At 42.7% G+C, this 19,049-nt stretch overlaps 1 protein-coding gene across 2 annotated transcripts in view; it reads right to left on the bottom strand.

Annotated features, from left to right (window-relative positions):
- The window catches only part of ITGB3BP (integrin subunit beta 3 binding protein), a 45,478-nt gene that overhangs the window by 8,406 nt on the left and 18,023 nt on the right, over positions 1–19,049 (bottom strand). For both annotated transcript variants that reach the window (XM_034415248.3, XM_034415247.3), the window contains exons 4-7: positions 18,919–18,994; positions 16,914–16,992; positions 15,581–15,674; positions 14,392–14,451 (exon numbers count right to left, since the gene is read on the bottom strand). In XM_034415248.3, coding sequence (XP_034271139.1) covers positions 14,392–14,451; positions 15,581–15,674; positions 16,914–16,992; positions 18,919–18,994 — 309 coding nt within the window. The remainder of the gene's footprint in view (positions 1–14,391; positions 14,452–15,580; positions 15,675–16,913; positions 16,993–18,918; positions 18,995–19,049) is intronic.

Raw genomic sequence — 19,049 nt, forward strand, 5'->3', positions numbered from 1 at the left:
AATAAGAGTTCACTTTCGGCAAAAAAACCGGGTCCAGGCGAAGAACAACCGTATTGGTATGGAAAATACACAAGTCGTTCCGGATCGACAGAGCTGAAAGTTCGGATATCCGTCTGGCGGATGTGATCGCCAAAAGGAAGGCGACCTTATAAGACAAGTACTTAAGAGACACAGAGCTCAGCGGTTCGAAAGGGGGACTCATAAGCGATTGAAGAACAAGGGAAAGATCCCAGGTCGGGTATCGACGAACCGGAGGCGGACGCAAGTTCATAGCCCCATGCAAGAATTCTCTGATTTGGGGGTGGTGAGACAGAGACGAGTAAGGCGGACAGCGAACTACAGTGGACAAAGCAGCAGTCTGTCGACGAAGGGTAGACGGTGACAAGCCCTTGTCCAGGCCAGACTGTAAGAAGCAGAGGATGTCCACGACTTGAGCCGACGTAGGGTCCACCAAGTTGTCAGCACACCAGGCGCAGAAGGCCCGCCACGAGGACTCGTATATGCGCGATGTCGAAGGTCTGCGAGATGCCTGTATAGTGGTTATGACAGAATCGGGGAGACGGTCCTTGCGCAGGATGACCCGCTCAAACGCCAAACGGCCAATCGGAGCCATCCTGGATCTGGGTGGAACACCGCTCCTTGGCGTAGAGAGAGACGGCTCGGTGGGATCTCCCATGCAGGGAGTATGGACAGAGCCACCAGGTCGGCATACCACGGCCGACGAGGCCAACTGGGAGCCACCAGCAGAAGTTCCGCACGTTCGTCCAACAACTTTCGAATGACTTGAGGAATCAACGGAAGTGGGGGAAAGGCGTACAAGAGGCCGGGAGGCCAGCGGCACCGTAGGGCGTTGTGGTCCTCTGCCATCCGAGTTGGATAACGTGACACAAATCTGGGAAGCTGGGCGTTCGCCGGACTGGCGAAGAGGTCTACAACAGGCAGGCCGAAGATGGTGACAGCCTCCTGGAAAATCTCGGGATCCAGTTGCCATTCCGACTGGTCTATCAGTTGCCTGCTGAGCCAATCTGCCCTCACATTGTCCACGCCCGAGATGTGATCGGCCTTCAGAGACAGAACGTGACCCTCGGCCCAAGAGAACAGCTTCTCTGCCTCCAACATCAGGTCCCTTGACCTCGTGCCCCCTTCCTTGTTTATATGGGCCTTGGCGGAGATATTGTCCGTGAGGACGAGGACATGCCGGTCTTGCAACAGGGGGCGAAAATGACAGAGAGCCAGGCGAATCGCTCTCAACTCCAAGAGGTTGATGCTCAACGTCTGTTCCGATGGAGACCAGCGGCCCTGCACCATCTGATCGTTGAGATGGGCTCCCCAGCCCAAGAGGCTGGCATCTGAGGTCAAGGTCAGCCGATCCGGGATCAGAAACTGTGTACCGAGGAGAAGCTTGGGGCCTGTCCACCAGTTGAAGGACAGGGCGATTTGAGGGGGGAGCGAGACCTTGTGGAGAGAATCGCTGCGACCTGAGCGTTGAAACGGTAGCAGGAACCACTGCAACGGCCTCGTGTGTCTGCGCGCCCATGGCACTATCGAGAAACACGAGACCATTTTCCCCAACAACTGGGATAGATGTAGAAGAGGAACAGTCCGCTTGGATTGGATGAGTCGAATCAGGTTGCGAATGCTTTCCGCCCTGTCCGGAGATAGGGAGACCTGGCCCCGAGCGGAGTCGATCACCGCCCCCAAGTGTTGGAGAACATTGGTTGGGTGTAGATGACTCTTCGGGAAGTTGATCGAAAACCCGTGGTCTTGAAAGGACTCGATGACCAGGGCCAGGTCCCGAGAGGCTTGGCTTCTGGAGGAGGACAGGACTAGAATGTCGTCCAGATAGCACAACACCCTTACAGGTAACACTCGGAGAGCAGCCGCCACAACCGCCACCAGCTTTGTGAACGTCCTTGGCGCAGATGACAAGCCGAAGGGCATTGCACAGTACTGATAATGGTCCTCCCCAATCTGGAAACGTAGGAATTGGCGGTGGGCCGGAAGGACCGGAACGTGCAGATAAGCCTCCTTGAGATCGACAGACTGGAGGAAGTCGTCCCGTCGAACACCTGCAAGGATGGATCCCAAGGAGTGCATTTTGAATCTGCGGTAGCGGACTGACAGATTCAGCTGCTTTAAATTTAAGATGGCTCTCCAACCCCCCGAATGTTTGGGGACCAAGAATAGGGTTGAATAGAAGCCCTTGCCCTGCTGATCCCGAGGAACAGGTTCTATTGCTCGGATAAGGAGTAGGTGGAGGACCTCCTTCCTCAGAAGAGTCTCTTTGTCGGGGGACAGGTGGGCCGGACAGCGGACATAACGAACCGGAGGACGTCCCAGAAACTCGATGGCCAGGCCTTGAGATACCGTCCGAAGAATCCAGGCGTCCTTGGTTGAGCGTTCCCATCGGTGGCTGAAGTGTTGAAGACGCCCCCCGATGGGATCCTGCAACCCGTAGTCATTTGCCCCGACGGGCCTGGCGGAAGCCCGATCCACGGAAAGGGCGTCTGTAGCTGTTGGCCCTGGACCTGTCTCGAAACCGCTGCCTATCCGATGAACGGTCGGGTCCAGGAAACGAACCACGCTGTGGATAGGGCCCCCCTGAGCCCAACGAAGTCCGAAAGGGCTGACGTTGGGAATAGGGCGTGTAGCGTCGTTCTGGTCTGCGGTAAGAGGACGCGGGCATCACCTTCCTTTTGTCCTTGTCCTCGACCAGGACAGGGTCTAGAGCAGGACCAAAGAGGTTCGGGGCCTTAAAGGGGGCTGCCGCCAATTTCCACTTTGCTCTGGCATCAGCTCTCCAATTTCTGAGCCAAAATAGTCTGCGAGATGTCACAGACGAGGCCAAGGCCCTCGAGGCAAACTTCACCGAGTTTAACGAGGCGTCTGCCGAGTATTCGGTGGCCGCTACGATCTTATTTATATCTTGGTGAAGCCGTGTGTCTTCCGGTGGTAGTTTTTCTTGAAGCTGCCTCAGCCATATCAATGTGGCCCTATTAAAGAACGACGTAGCCATCGCCGTCTTAATTGTCCAAGCAAGGGATTGATGTTCCTTACGAAAGGAAAGTTCAGTCTTTCTGTCCTCTGACTTAAGAACGTCCAAAGCATCCGAGGACAAAAGTGAGGAAGACGAAAGGCTCGCAATTGGAGGGTCCACCGCAGGTAAGGCCAATAAGGAGTCCAACTCAGGAGCCCCACAGTATAACTTTTTGTCCAGGCTGGTGGGGCCCATCAGAGACCCCGGTTGAGACCAGGGGGACTGTAGAACATCTGCAAACAGTTGAGGGCAGGGAATAAAATCCTTCCCTGGTTTGGATGATGAAAACAAAGCCTCATGAGGAGCTGCAGACGTAGATGGTTCAGTAAGTGGAACTCCCATATTGGTGGTCTGTCGAGCTTTATGCAGCAAAGACTTAAACAGCGAAGGTCGGAATAAGCCGGAGAAGGCGGGAGTGTCCGGTGGAAGGTCCTCATCCTCTGAGAATTCCAATTCTTCAGGTAGCTCCTCATCCTGTTCGGATTCCCCAGAGGAAATGTGAACCAACCGAGATGGAGATCTGGAACGAGCAGGTATTGCTGATTGGGAAGAGCAGGTCTGAACTGGAAGCGTCTGTTGAAGGACAGATTGGTGAATCCCCGCAGCCAAAATGGAGGACAGGGCATTGGACAAAGCCGCCTGTAAATCCACCTGGGGGGCCAACAACTGACCATCCGGGCCCCGTAAGCCCGCAGCAGTTGGTGTAAATGTAGCCTCAGCCCGACTGGAAGCAGGAGCATGAGTCTCTGCAAGGCCCACGGTCGAGACGTCAGGTAAGGACATTGAGGCCCTCTTAGTGAGAGACAAGCCAGATGGGGCCCGAGATGCGGAAGTGCCACGATCCTCACTGGGACCAGGAGTGGCATCGGGTGTCACAGAGGAGTCCTCTCGAGGACAAAGCCGTTGAGCAGGAGCAAAGACAGAGGACGAAGTGGCCAGTCTGGCTCTATCATACTGCTTCTCAAGCGCCCTATGTCGGCGCTGGGCGTCCTTCTCCGCCGCTGATGAAGGTCTACGCTGGTGAGGTTCACTGGAAGTGGCAGTAGGTCTCCCTCGTGACTTAGACCTGTGTTTGGACGGGGCCCTAGGTGGACTGGGCTCCCTCTCCGAGTCAGAGGATAAATAGGAATCCGCCATCTCAGGAAGGCAAGGTAAATATATTTATGTATGTACAAGACTTATTATTGTCCTCTTTTTTTTTTTTTTTTTTATGAAATTTTTTTGGAGATTTTGAATTTGTATTATTTTTTTTTTATATATATATATATATATATATATATATATAACAACAAGAAAACTATACACAGGAGACGCCCAAAGTCTTGAAAGATGGGGTGCGACCAGAAGGCGTAGGCCTAAGGAGCCCCCAATATCACGGGCAAACAGTCCGGCTTAGATCAAAGAAGGTCTGCCTCTGGCCCGCACACCACAGGACAACAATGAGGCGGAGACAGATAACGAGCGTCCCAGGCGCTCAACGTGGCGAGATCAAAGGCCTGCCGAAAATTCGCCAGAAAATGGCCGCCGGAACGATGGCAGTTCTAAAATGGCGCCCGCAGCTGCAGGGGACTGCGTGGGCTAATGGCGGCTAGCTGAGGGCGCGCTCGAACAGATCCAAAATGGCGCCCGCCGCTGCTCTAGGCTGCGCTGGGTAGACGGCTAATGACTCGGAGGGGTGCCGGACACAAAGCGAAGGCACCACAACACGCGCCTCCGTCCCGGCAATAAACTTTAAAGGGGGCGCCGCCCAAAGGTCGGGCGCCTCGATCTCTCACCGCCGGCAGCTAGGGACAGCGCGAAGCTCCAGATATCGACGCTTGGAAAATGTCGTCAGCGCAGCGAGTTCGGCACTAGAGAGAGGCCCCGGCTGAGGTGGTCAGTAATCGCAGCAGCAAGCTAGCGTCGAGAAATCAACATCAGAGCCTGCAGGGCAAACCATGCACAACTCCGGAGCCGCTACTATGAGAGCCGATTCAAACCAAATTAAATAGAATGGTGTGGGGGTGATCACGGCGACTCGCAATCCCGCGCTCACACCAGCGGCTAGAAGCAATGACGGGGAACCGCCCCGAAGGGTCGGAAAGCCCCTGCTGCTGTCTGACGGCCGTCAGACGCCCGGGGGGAGAACGGACTGGCACCCCAGCTCCGATTCTAGCTCCCTGCAGCTTTCTGAAATAGGCTCTCACCGAGAGAAAAACACTAAATGAAAAATAAATAAAATCCTAAACGCTAAAGGCTAATTCAAGCAAAGGTGAACACGAAGAGAGAAAAAACACACCAGTCTTCAGTGACTGAGTGAAAAGACTGGTGCATTATGGGAGCAGTGGGCGTGGCCACAGGGCGAAGAGAGAAATATTCTTAAAGATCACCCAGTCAAAAGGAACTGAAGATGAAGAAACCCAGCTATGGACTGCAGGAGCAGTACTCTGGAAAAAATAACATTTTAAAAACCCTCTTATATTAACTAAATTTATAAAATGCATTACTAAGTTACAAAGTTACCATGATCCAGTTTTCCATGATCCAGATGTGTGGGATTACAACACCCATTATCTCCAGCCAATGGTATTTTGAATCCACTACAGAGCAATTTCAGAATATACCTTTTTTAATGGAGAAACTAATAGTTTATAAGGCAACTGCTATGACCAGCAGGTCTGCGGTCTACACTTTTCAGATGATGTAGGACTTGGCCAACCTTGGTTAGATTGGGAAGTCAAGCCGAATTAAGCCAGATGAGTATTTGGGTGGGGGAAACATGACCAATTGATGTAGGTAGCTCTGAACAAAATGGGCTAATGGTCTCTTAATATATGACATTTTTTATCTTCTGACAAAAAATGTCATAATGTCTAGAGCAGTGCTTTTCATTATTAGCAACTTTAACACTGGCTGGGAAATTCTGGGAGTTGAAGTCCCCCTACCTTTAAGTTGCCAAGGTTGAGAAATAACGGTCCAAAGTACTTGGTACAGAGTACTTTGAAGTTTATCTTGCTCTAAATATCAGGCCTAGACACCGTTTGCCTTCTACCTGTCCAAGGACTTCCATTCTACCTTTTTGGGATCAGCCAGCTGCAACCGAGGCACTATACAATTGTGGCAAACGGCAAAGTGACGGGGGCAAGCAAAGTCTGCTAGCTTCACATTGCTTGATCTTACAATAGAAAGCTAGATTAGATGGATTATCCAAATCAGGCTAAATGCAATATAATAATATTGCAAAACTCAGAAAGCAGCTTTTTTTTAAAAAAAAAAAAGTAAAAAAAAAAGACTGCAAAACTCCACTGCTTTGTCTTGGACATAGCAAACCCATTTGTAACAGATCCTTTTGTTTTCTAATCAATTGGAATTTGCCCACTGGGTAAGCACCGCTTTTTTTATCCGGCACAAGGCACAAGCCTCTCCCCAAGTGATCAAGTACTGTCCAGGACTGAGCAGGATAAAGGTTAATTGTGTTTGGATTTGCTCCTCCATATGCTGAAACAAAAATTCCCTTTGGAAATATGCGGCACCCATCCTACACACAGACATGGCATGCTTTAGACAGCAGCAACACAACTCGATTTCATCTCCTGGCAGCTGCTCTCAAGTTTGCTTACATTGTCTTCAAAAAACATTTTGTTTACTGTAAATTCTAGTCATGGGCAAACAATGGTGCTATTTTTTATGCTGCTAACATAAAATGATATCTTAAGATCTACATAATGCTGTCCATTGATGAAGGAATGCTCTGAATTAAGTTGTTTTAAGAAGAGGTTGTTTATGTAAAGTAAATAAATTTCATGCCTCACCATGTGATGATAATGTGACATTCCATCAGTACCAAGCTAAAGAATAGTCATATGTTTTATGTCCTGAGCGTAACTAATTAAAAATAATTATAGAAAACCACATCCAAAAGTGAAAAGCAAAATAAAACACTATGTTCCATCTTCAGCTGCCCTTCCTTCCTTGCAGTTATTTTTGACACACCCATTCTTATCAGAACAGCAAAACAGATACCATTGTGGCAGTTAAAATCAACGTTGTTAAAATCTAAAAATATTTTTTGTATTCCACAACCAATTTCATACATCATGCTAAATTTTATGTGCTTTTGGGGAGGAGGGGGAAGGGGAGGTGAAGGAGTGTTAAATATGCCTCTAGCATTCAAAATGGAAGAAATCATCTCAATTCAACATCTCATTAATAGCTGTTCTTGAACACAAAACACTCAATCCTTCGGGTTTTTTTGTGTGTTAATTGACTATTATATTGAAAGGAGTTTCTGAGTATTGATAAATAATCCTGGAATTTACTATCATGAGATGTTGTGCAGGATACTAGCCTTGCTGGCTTCACAAAAAGTTTGGACCATGGAAGTCATGCAGATCAATGGAAGTCATGCAGATCAATGGCTATGGGCCCAGATGAAGTGTATCATGAAGGCCATGGAAGATTAGTGGAAGATTTCTTTGTACAGTTGGTTGGCCACTGTGAGAAAAGACTGCTTGGCTAGATGGGTGAGGAGTCCAATTCAGTAGGGACCTGTTTTAAGTTGTTAGTTCTTTTCATTAGTTAATGGCCAGTATTTAAAAAAACCTCTGATTTCAAGATCAGAAGATTTCCATCATGTTAACATTCTTGACTTCAATTAGCAACTTTGATCTGCGTTTATCTTCACTGGAATTGGGGACTCTATCCAGTTCAACAGATTTTTCTGAAAACATAAAGTTTAGTTTGCCATAGATGATATAATGGATTTACTTTCCTCATAGCTATGCTATATATTAATAAACGTTTGCTTGATTTTTTTTTTCCCCAGTGAACAAGAGAAAGAGAAAAGTAGACCTAGTACTACCCTCAAAGCTTGTATGGTTTCTCTTTCCATCACTCCTGAGTTTATTTCATGCTATCTATACACAAGAATCTGATCTACTAATGGTCAAGGCAAACTGGTCAACGGAAGAGTCAACAGAATTCATGGGGAGCTGGATTTAGGTCTCTTGTGGGAGAATCGTGAAACTCAAACTCATGACCTGTTTGACCCTGCCCACTTGCTCAGCCAGATCATCTTCTACCTTTGGGGCCCTGAAGGCTCCAGCAGCTTCCAGGTCACACTTAGAAACTGCCTTTGCACACCACAGAAAATGAGCACTCAAAAGCCAGCAATGAGAAAGAATTTTTAGTCTTGTCTGCTATGAATAAATTGGAGCCCTCATTGCTCCCAGCAAAACAACTCCCAGCATTCCTATTGCTCCCAGCAAAACAACTAGTGACAGAGAGGAAGCAAAAAGCAGGTGGAGGGGGGACAACAAAAAAAGAGAAGTAGCAAAAGTAGGGAAGGAGAAGCCAAGCCAAGCCATTGTTGGCTTCCAGAAATAGGCTTACAGGTTTATGCAACTAATTTATTAGTGCAGTATTTCTCACCCTCTGCAGCATGAAGAAGAGATCCCAGAATTCCCCAGCCAGCCATGGATTAGTGGCTTCCTAGATCACAAAGAGTTATGAGATCTTCAGCAGGCAACACATATCAACCAGAGATTGTGTTTAATCTTTGGGCCATGCTCATTCCTGCTTTATGTAGCTGGACTCTCTAATAAACCACACTCCATTCTAAGATAAGGCACAAACTGCTACTGTGGTGGTCTTATCTTTAAAGTAATTTTTAAACAGCAACACCATTTAACTAAGTATAGTGTTTGGATTAAAAATTGAAACATCTATGCTAAAAATTTCTATATACAGACACAAAGCATGAATAAAAAAATGTAGTAAGATAGGGAAAAAAAACGAGGCAAGAATGTTATCCGTTCAGTACATGTTAACAATAAAGAATGAGAAAACCCTACTCAACACATCTGACACCCAGCAAGCTAAGTCTTCATTGCTGAAATGTCCTTTATTCGGTTTCTTTTAAAAACTAAATCATAACCACAAGGGAAAACTAATCTATTTGATCAAGATGTGTGGCTGCCTGTCTGGCACCAAGAACACACTGCTGAGCTACGGAGATTTCAGATATCAATAGAAATGCGAAATGACTTCAAGCTCAGGAAAAAGGAAGCATTGCCTTGAGTTTTAAGACACAAGATTGGGAACTAGCTGTCTTCCCCAGTTCACTCTTTGCCTGTGAGGACAGACAAGCTACTTATCTTCCTAGTCTTTAACCAAACTTTGTGAAAGAAAACACACATGCTGTTTTTCCTATCCTTGCATCAGTTGGAGGTTTTGCTCCTAATTCGTATCCATTACTCACATGTATTTAAGTAGTGAATACAGGGCCAAGAATAAAATTAGGCTCATAGTTTATGTAAGTGCATTTCCAAATATTCCAAATATTTTGGAAACAATGCTATATGGACAACTATACTGGCTATGATGAAACAATTCTTTCTAAATGATTGACTAACCAGATTGGAATCAAGTCTTCTTGTAAACATGATCAGTGTAGCAAAAAAAGCAGACATGCACATATACCAGTGCAAACATGATCCCATTAGATATGAGGAAGTGGAAAAGGATCTTTGCCCTGTCTTTTTGAGGCAAGCTTCAGAGGGCCCTGTATGAAGCGGATCATGTGGTTCCCTTGCAGTTGAGATTCAGTATGGAACCGAGATGGCATTGGTTACATTCCTGGATGACCGCAAGAAGAATCAGGATGGCAGGATTCGTCCTTGCTTCTCTTGATCTCCCACCAGCCTTCAATACTATCTTCCATGATATCCTTTTGGACCAGCTCCAGAGGTTAGGAGTGGGGGGCACAATATATTGTGGATCTCCTCCACAATATCCTCCACAATATCCTCCTCCTATCAGTGTTGATAGGGGAGAAGATGTCTCCACATAAGAGAATAAGCTTCTCTTATGAGGGAGGGAGGAGGGAGAGAGATTGAATGTTCAGAAAATCTTAAGAGCAAAAGCAGTTTGTTAGATAATGGAACAAATAATCTTAAGAAGTGGAAGGCTCTCTGGTGCTGGATATGCTCAGCACATAGTCATCTGACGGGGTGCTTTAATTTTGATTCCTGCACTAACAAGGAACTGGATTTGGTCTAAACCAGGGGTGAAATGCTCCCAGTTTGGACTGGATCACCCAGGCTGGTAATGATGGCGGAGGGTGGTTTGGAGAACTGGTAGCAAACATCCCTGCCCCCCCACATGCCCAGCTGAGCCACGCAATCATCAGAGGCATTTTTTACATTATTTTTAAAAGCATTTTTTCTACAACCTCTTCAGCTGAAGAGGTTGTAGAAAAAATGTTTTTAAAAGAAAAAAAAGCTTCTGCTGATCAGGCAACTCAGCTAGGATCGTCAGAGGCTTTTAAAAGCATTTTTTGGCTTTTAAAAGCCTCTGGGTGGGCCATGCCCACTCAGTCACATTACCCTCCCCCCACCAAGCCACGCCTACAGAACAGGTAGTAACAAATTTTACATTTCACCACTGGTCTAAACAGTCTTTCAAATTCTATGAATCTGTGTAACACATGATATATTTATGCTTTCAAGGTAGATTTTTCCTCCATCTGTCAAACTTAGACAACTTTACGAAGAATGTCTATGAAAAACTAGTGATTAGAAATACTCCTTAAGACCATGGAAAAAGATCGTTTATCTCACTAGCTCATAACCTCCTGATTTTAAGCCACTGAAGTGCATAATATGAAACAGAACTATAAAGTGCTTATTTTTAAATAAGATATGCTTAAACCTTCAGGTGGGTCAGCTAAGCAGTGATGTCAGTTAAGCATCTCATCTTTTTAAGTGCCTTGGTGAGATTGGACTTTGTAAAATAGAGTTCATTTGTCTCTGCAATGTGGCAAGGCTGTATTCATAAATGTTGAGTGTTCTCAAGTCCCCCAGTAATAGACATTAGAGAAATATTATCATTATTAAAGCCTTGGGTGGCACCAAGGCTATACTGTACACAGAGAGATTTGAAGTTAAGAAATGGTGATGTGGGTAAGACAGATACAGAAGTGTGTGTGTAAATTCAGGTATTAACAGATTATATTCCCCTTAAATATGCTGCTTTCATGGTGTCAAGAACACTAAAAACATTGTATGTTCTGGCTCCAATTTGTTGTAAGCTTCCCAAAGAACACTGGAAAAAAAAAAAGGTAGCTTTTATTAAGATCAGTGAATTAAAGATGCCCGAGGGGAAAAATGGCAGCATGTGTTTCCTTAAAGGGAGCTAAGTACTAAGTGAGGCTTAATCTGTATTAAAGGCCAAGGATTCCAGCAGAATAGAGAGAAGTGCTCCTCACCACAAATTGCCGTAACACTGCTTCTGCAGGAAAACTGCACCATTGTCTTAGCATAAAGGGTAGCAACCAGGGGTGAAATGCTCCCGGTTTGGACCGGATCGCCCGATCCAGTAGCGATGGAGGCGGGTGGTTCAGAGAACCAATAGAAAAAATCCCTGCCCCCCCCAATGCCCAGCTGAGCCACACAATCATCAGAGGCTTTTTCTTTTAATTTTTTAAAGCATTTTTTCTACAACCTCTTCGGCCAAAAAAATGCTTTTAAAAGTAAAAAAAAAAAGTCTCTGATGATCGCATGGCTCAGCTGGGATCGTCAAAGGGATCATCAGCTGATGATCCCAGCTGAGTTGCCTGATCAGCAGAGGCTTTTTTTTCTTTTAAAAGCCTCTGACGATCCAAGCTGAGTTACCTGATCTGCAGAGGTTTTTTTTTTCTTTTAAAAGCCTCTGACGATCCAAGCTGAGTTGTCTAATCAGCAGAGGCTTTTTTCTTTTAAATGCCTCTGACGATCCAAGCTGAGTTACCTGATCTGCAGAGGTTTTTTTTTCTTTTAAAAGCCTCTGACGATCCAAGCTGAGTTGTCTAATCAGCAGAGGCTTTTTTTTCTTTTAAAAGCCTCTGACGATCCAAGCTGAGTTACCTGATCTGCAGAGGTTTTTTTTTCTTTTAAAAGCCTCTGACGATCCAAGCTGAGTTGCCTGATCAGCAGAGGCTTGTAAAAGGAAAAAAGCCTCTGCCGGTGAGGCAACTCAACTGGGATCGTCAGAGCCTTTTGAAAGCATTTTTTTATAACCTCTTCGCCGAAGAGGTTGTAGAAAAAATGGTTTTAAAAGAAAAAAAAATTGGCCATGTCCACCCAGTCACATTACCCCCCCACCACCAAGCCACGCCCACAGAACTGGTAGTAACAAATTTTAGATTTCACCACTGGTAGCAACTGAAGGTGCTCTAGGATCACATGCAGACTCTAGAGCAGGGGTGTTCAACCTTGGCAACTTTAAGATTTGTGGACTTCAACTCCCAGAATTCCCCAGCCAGCATACAACTACCAGCAATTGTAATAGTTGAAATCTACGGGTCTTAAAGTTGCCAAGGCTGGACACCACTGTTCTCGAATCTTCATGACCATGATCACCGAATCACATTTCCTTGTGTTTTGTCATAGTCTACTCTTTCAAAATGCAAAACATGAATATGTTTGTGTGAGTCTCAAGATAAAGATTGCACATTTTTTTAAAAAAAGCAAACTGCTCCCCAAATGTGTACATTTGGTTCTTCTCTGTGGATTCAACATTGCAAAGAAAAAGATTTTGGTAGGAAAATAATTTGATAAGAAACATTTCTATATAAGCTGCATGTTTGCATAAGAGCCTCTGGAAAGCCCAGAATGATTTTAAAATAGTGGGGGGCTATGACCATCTGTGTAAAATATTCCCAACTTTCTCCTCTCTCTCCAGACCTCTCTCCCGCACTTCCATTGTTTGTCCCAATCTTCTATAAAAATATTTTGGACAATACAAGGGCTCCGTGGGGAAGAATACAATTGTACTTCACTGGATATTATTTAGGATCTCTGAACCGCCTTAGTATCCTTTTAAAAAAACTTGCTGCAAAACTCATTTTAGAAAATAATGGCATTTGGCAATCAAAGAAATAAATAAAAAGTCAAGAGCCACTGTAACTGTCAAATTATTGCAGATCTAATGCAGACTCAGTAAATAAATATCAATTCTATCAATGCTCATCCTGTAGGACTAAATTTTCCAATGATATAAGAGAATTATCGGATTTCATGGAAACTGGATTTCAAACAGCTTATTCAAAGACCACGATAACAGGCTGCAAAAACCAATGTCAGACAATAAATTCTGTCATTTTCTTATGTGAAGGCAAAGCCAGAATATAAATCAAAATTGTCCCTGATTTCTTGATTCTCTAAAGCAGTTGTGTCCAAACCATGAGCCTCATGTGGCCCTGGACAGCCTGTAATGGGCCCAACAAAATCATTAAAAAAATAACATTAAAAAATAAAGGAAGTTTGTTATTTATATATATTAACTATATTTTGTGTGCAGCCCAAAACCATTCCTCTTCATTCTATGCAGTACAGGCCAGCCAAAAGATTGGACAACCATGTTCTAAAGTGTTCCCACTCAAGGCTTCCAATGAATTTGCAGATATAATGTATGTATGTATGTATGTATGTATGTATGTATGTATGTATAAATAAATAAATAAATAAATAAATAAATAAATAAATAAATAATCCATAAATTAGTTCAGTCTGTAATACCCTACAGTAGTTGTTTCCCCACCAGCCAATCATCCCTGTTACAAAGATAAATCCAACTTCATGTGACCTCTTCAACCGTGTTGGACTTCAACTCCATACCACTTATTGGTGGACACTGATGGAGTGAGTGCCAACTGGGGAAGCTTGTTAATAAAGTGGGAAAAAATGGGAATGAGGTTTTTGCAGTTCATCAGCAGTATGTTTCTTTCTCCTGGGCTGCCTAGGCATCTGCTTGGAGAAAACTGGGTTTGCTACTTCTACTTTTGTGGTTCTCAATCATTAAAAAAGGACATCAACATCACAAGGCGCTGCAGATTTTCCTTCACCTCGTTAGCCAGAGGGGAAAGATATGTAAATAAACAATTCAACATCTTATTTGGAGTTTTAAAAAATGAAACATCTGTCCAAAATATCTAGCCTCTTGGCATTTGATAAATTGCAAAATAACTAATACCAAATGCAGCTTCTTAGACCATATCACTTTGGTTAGACCGGGAGTGTCCTCCCTTGGGACCAGGAGTGTCTCCCTTGGGACACTCCCTTTACAGGTCTTAATGTTTAAGACATGTAAACATGGCTGGTTGGGGAATTCGCAGTTTTTAAAGTTGCCAAGGTTGGACACCTCGAGTTAGACCCTTAAATGTGACAATGTGTCTTTATATACCTGCTTAAGTGCTTGGGGAAGAGACGAAAGTTACATTATACTGTAAGGGATGGGTGGGATGGTGCCTTGCGAAACAGCATGTCAAGAAATGGAATTCCCTAGTAAATTAGCCATCAAAGCAAATGTTATACAATATTAAGGAATAAAAACCTCACCTTGAGTAGAAAGTCTAACAGCACCCGGTTTTTGCAGGTTTCTCTTTCTGACTTGCTCAACTGAAGAAGAAACAATATTTAGATACCACGAGAACTCTACTTGTGTGATTCTAATGTTTAAAATGGTGGTTAAGTAACACCCAATGAAATCATTACATTTAAAAATGCTGAATTGAATGCAGATTTCTACATCCATTATAGTTATAGAATGAGTGTTTTCTAAGAAAGCATCAGGAATGATAACAGAGGGTTTCAGGTAGACAGGAAATCAAGCCATTTTATTTACAAGACCAGCTGTAGGCATAAAAATCAAATTTTAAATACTAATCAAGGTCTCACAGATTTTATGTTTAATAGACCTTAATAATCCAGTCTGTATTGAAAAGTTATTTTCACTATTGCAACTTTTATTCAAATTTTATGACAGTTTGTATGCTTTTTACAGTTTTCTCATCTAATTTAAGGAAATGAGAAGGGAAATCACCCTTAGACCTTACAACACTTCTATATTACCCCAAAAAAGAAAAGCAGCAAATAGAATCTTAGTAAATTTTAATATAAATGGCAATAATACATCTTAATTTATGGAAATATCCACCCACACAATTTATCTTGCATATTACTACACACATTGGTGAGGATATTAGAATACACTAAAGAGTTTGTAAACAAAATTCTTATATTACAAGAACCGATAAAGGACAAGTATTAGAAGAAAATATGCACGTAAAGCCATAATATTGATATTGTCTAAATTAAAACCCAGAAAGTCTTATACATGAATGGATTAGTAAACTGAGAAATACAGATAGGATGCCAAACTTGGTCATTTCATCTGTGAAGAATTAAACATTAGGTTACTTTTTAACTTCCTCAACAGAACACTTTAATTTAAGGGTATAGTCCTATTTGCATGAGATGAGTCTCACTAAATTTAATACTGTATTTAACTAGATAAATACAGGATTGAGCTGTGTTGCCTTAAATAACTTTATATATATATCTCCACTTATCTTTGTAATTGTTTTGTTCCATGCAAAGTGTCTTTAGAGCCTTCAAAAGTTATAAAAAATAAACCAATGAAGGGTTTATATTATTATATAATACAATTATAGCTCCAAGCCCTCCTACAAAATGTAAAGTTTAAATTCTGTCAGAAAAACCTGGAATGAGATAAAATCCTTCTTACTCAGTTTCCTGGATTTTCTCACTTCAATTTTTAAGTTACCAGGCTTGTTTGAAGTGCCCAGAATATTTTCCAGCTCTCCGGTGCCCTCTAAAGCCTGAAAAACAGATTATTATTTTTTTGAGAAAGTTAGTATCAGTGCTAAGGTTTTTAACCTAAAAACAACATTTCTTAAATCTTCCACTCTTTTCAATTGATAAAACATATCATGTTACTAGCACGTTATATTAGAAATATGCCCAATAGGATCAGTTCAATGAAGTTGAAAGTTAATTTCCTGGCTACATTTGGTAGTTAGAGAACTGAGAAACCAGGAATTTCATTCAAGTTGAACAAATAAATAAATAAATAAATTTTGGATATGATTTGAAGTTTTTGCCTGTTGGGGTAACCTTGGATTATTTTATCATCTCTCCTAGAGCAAATCAGATAAAATGTATTGTTTCCCATAACTCTGTCTTAATCTCATGCACCAACATGAAAATGCAGGAATGGTTGAACCGTGATTTTAATTCAGATGTCCTCCAATCCAAATTCATATTCAGCTACTATATCAAGATTTAAACATTTTTAAGGCTAAGGGAAACACCAGACTTTAAAAAGCATATCGGAAGTTGCACTGCAAAAGAGTAGGATTACTTAGATATTTTAAAGAAGTTGTACTATTATTACTTATAATTAATTCAATTATTCCACTGTTACATTTTAAAATTCACTGACAGTGATTCCCATATTTTTCAATTATTATAAACTTTGAACAAAATGAAAAGTAGGAGCAAAGCCATCCCCAAATCCTCTTACACACATGCACCTCTCAGACAGTGAAAGTAGCAGGTGAATGCAGAAAGGGGCAACTTGTTAGAAAAGAACTTGTGAGAATGTAGAGAGCTATTCCAGACCCCTTGGAAAGATGTAATGGGCAGAAAGATTCACCTTGAGGAACAGGAGAAAGATCCATAACCAGGACTATAGTCAGAAAATAAATCTAAATCCAGAGCAAAACTGTAGCCTGAGCAAGCATCTCAGAGAAAACCTTCCCTAGTTTTCACAAAGACAAAGGGAGAGAGCAGGGAAACACTCAGATTTGCAAAATTCTGTTAATATAAACTTATAATAAATGTAGCATTAGTGTATATGACTTTGGTTCCTTAGTCGGGTCTACCTTGAAGAGATGGCACAAGCACACATATGCATCTATGGAATATTTAGTATTTCTACTGAACTCAACTCACAATAAGAAAAGGAAGAACATAAAAACTAAGCTGTAATGATTTTTTTTGTTTTAAATCAAGATAATTGAATTAATTTGATAAAGCAGAAAAGCATAATGATGGACCTTCAGATTGGTTAGTTTTTTTCGGATTTTCAGGAATCTTTCCAGGGAATGTTCAACTTCAGACTGCAATACCAAGAGTCTATGTAAAAAGACAAATACAACATCAATGGCACAATACTTGAAACAAAAATAAGGAAAATAGAAATAAGGAAAAACTAGACCTTCCGTGTAAAGTTGTGCTTTTAGCAAACAACCTGTCCCTACCCCAATTAAGGTTAAAACAACAGCCATATAAAGTTGCAACTATTTACATTATGGCACGCATCTGAAAAATATTTCTAGTTCATCGGGTTTCTTCCTGGTTGCATTAAGATTGCAAACATGCTTCAGTGTACTAATTTAGTATCTACTTACCCAGATATCCCAGTGTTAGTACTGTACATAAGAATTCCAACCAAGCCACATTCCAAATTCATGGTTGTTTAAGATCAAGGAGAAAGTAAACAGTGGATATAAGAACAGAGAAAAAAGAACAATGGAAACCCCAGCACTATTCTGAAGGCCGTTAGAAGGTCGATATTTGACAGAAGGACTACACTGTACAAATATATTAAATAAAAGCTCAAGTAACAATTGCTTGCTCCGAACAGCTGAAACAACCAAACTGATATTATAGGATAAAGATGAGGATTCCACAGATGTTGCTAAACTACAACTCTTAACCTCTCTCATCATCAACCATACTGGATGGCATTGCTGCCAAATCCAGTGCAACAACATTGGAAGGAATAACAGTTTCTTGCAGGATTAGGCAACAGCTAATCCTGTATAATTGTTGAAATTATTCAAAAACTATTTGAATAGTATTTACGCTTTGTCCCCGAAGTTATGGCTGTTGCAGCACCGTTGTGATCACATGATCAAAATTCAGGCATGGTCATTCACTCACATCAACAAGACTAAGGGTCTCAGGGGTGCTTCTAGGGCCCCATCTCTGCCTGAGTGCTGCTTTAGCGGTGGTCGTAGTGACAGCTACACTGGGGCTGACGTAGAGGCCTTCCAAAGAATCGTGAGGACACATGCAATCTGGAGAACAGTACATGCAATTTGTAAAAAAGGAAGAAGGCTGGGGTGGTTAGTGGCCGCCTTGCATAGGGCCGGGCCAGAGATGCCTCAGCAGCAGCGGAAGGGAGAAGGCAGCAAATGTCACCTAGGTGCAGTAGGGCTGGTGGAGTACAAGGTACAATAGATACTAGATGGTGGGAGCAGCTGTGGCTTTGTGCTGTGGTGCTGGGTTGCTGGCTGCAGCATGGAATTTGAGGTAACACTCTGCAACGGCGCTGGCAGTGCTGGGGCTGAAGTAGAGGCCCAAGGCAGCTACAGCCAGCAGAATCTACTGAAGGTACTGGACTTTTACTTCAGTCCCAGAGTTGCCACTGCTGTTGAAGGATGTCACAATGCAGGGCAGCCAAAAGAGCAGTGGGGGAAGCTAGGCAGATGGGGGGACTTCAGGACAAGAAAGTCCCTTATTGAAATTCAGGGCTGGGAGGTACCAAATCAGTAATGGCTTGGATTGGAGTGGGTTCCCACCAGGGGAATTCAATTAAAAATACCAATAGGGATTTTCTGATTGCTGAGATTTCTGTCACTAAGTAATGTGATGGACATTGTGCTTTACGACCACATCACTTAGTGATGGAAATTCTGGTTCCAATCACCATCACTAGCCAAGGACTACCTATACAGATAAATTATTTAACACAGTTCACAACTTTCAATGACTCTGGGCAGCTCACAACAATCAAATAAAAAAATAAAAATAAAACCAATAAAACATAAAATACAAAGAAAAAGCATGGCAAGCACGATAAAGTGAGGGTTTTAATCTTCTTTTCAATCCCTTGGATGAATGTGTCATTCAAAACATTAAAACATGGAAATGCACAGGAAATACTAGTGCAAAAAAGTATTTGTATATATGGCATCTAGAAGTGCTAATGCTTTGAACACTCCCAAATCACCTGCAGTTGGAACTTCATGATAATTACTCAATGGAAAACCTTACTTGTCATTGTTCTTCATTTGATGTTGCTCCTTTCTATTGGATTGGATTGGCAAGACTTTGGAAGACTCTCCAATTTCTACAAAGTTAATTAAAGAAGTAGGAATAAATTATTTATCTTCTCAATAAAGAAC

This window comes from Pantherophis guttatus, chromosome 3 (genome assembly GCF_059756535.1).
Source record: "Pantherophis guttatus breed Tessera chromosome 3, ASM5975653v1, whole genome shotgun sequence".
NCBI classification, from domain to species: Eukaryota; Metazoa; Chordata; class Lepidosauria; order Squamata; family Colubridae; genus Pantherophis; species Pantherophis guttatus.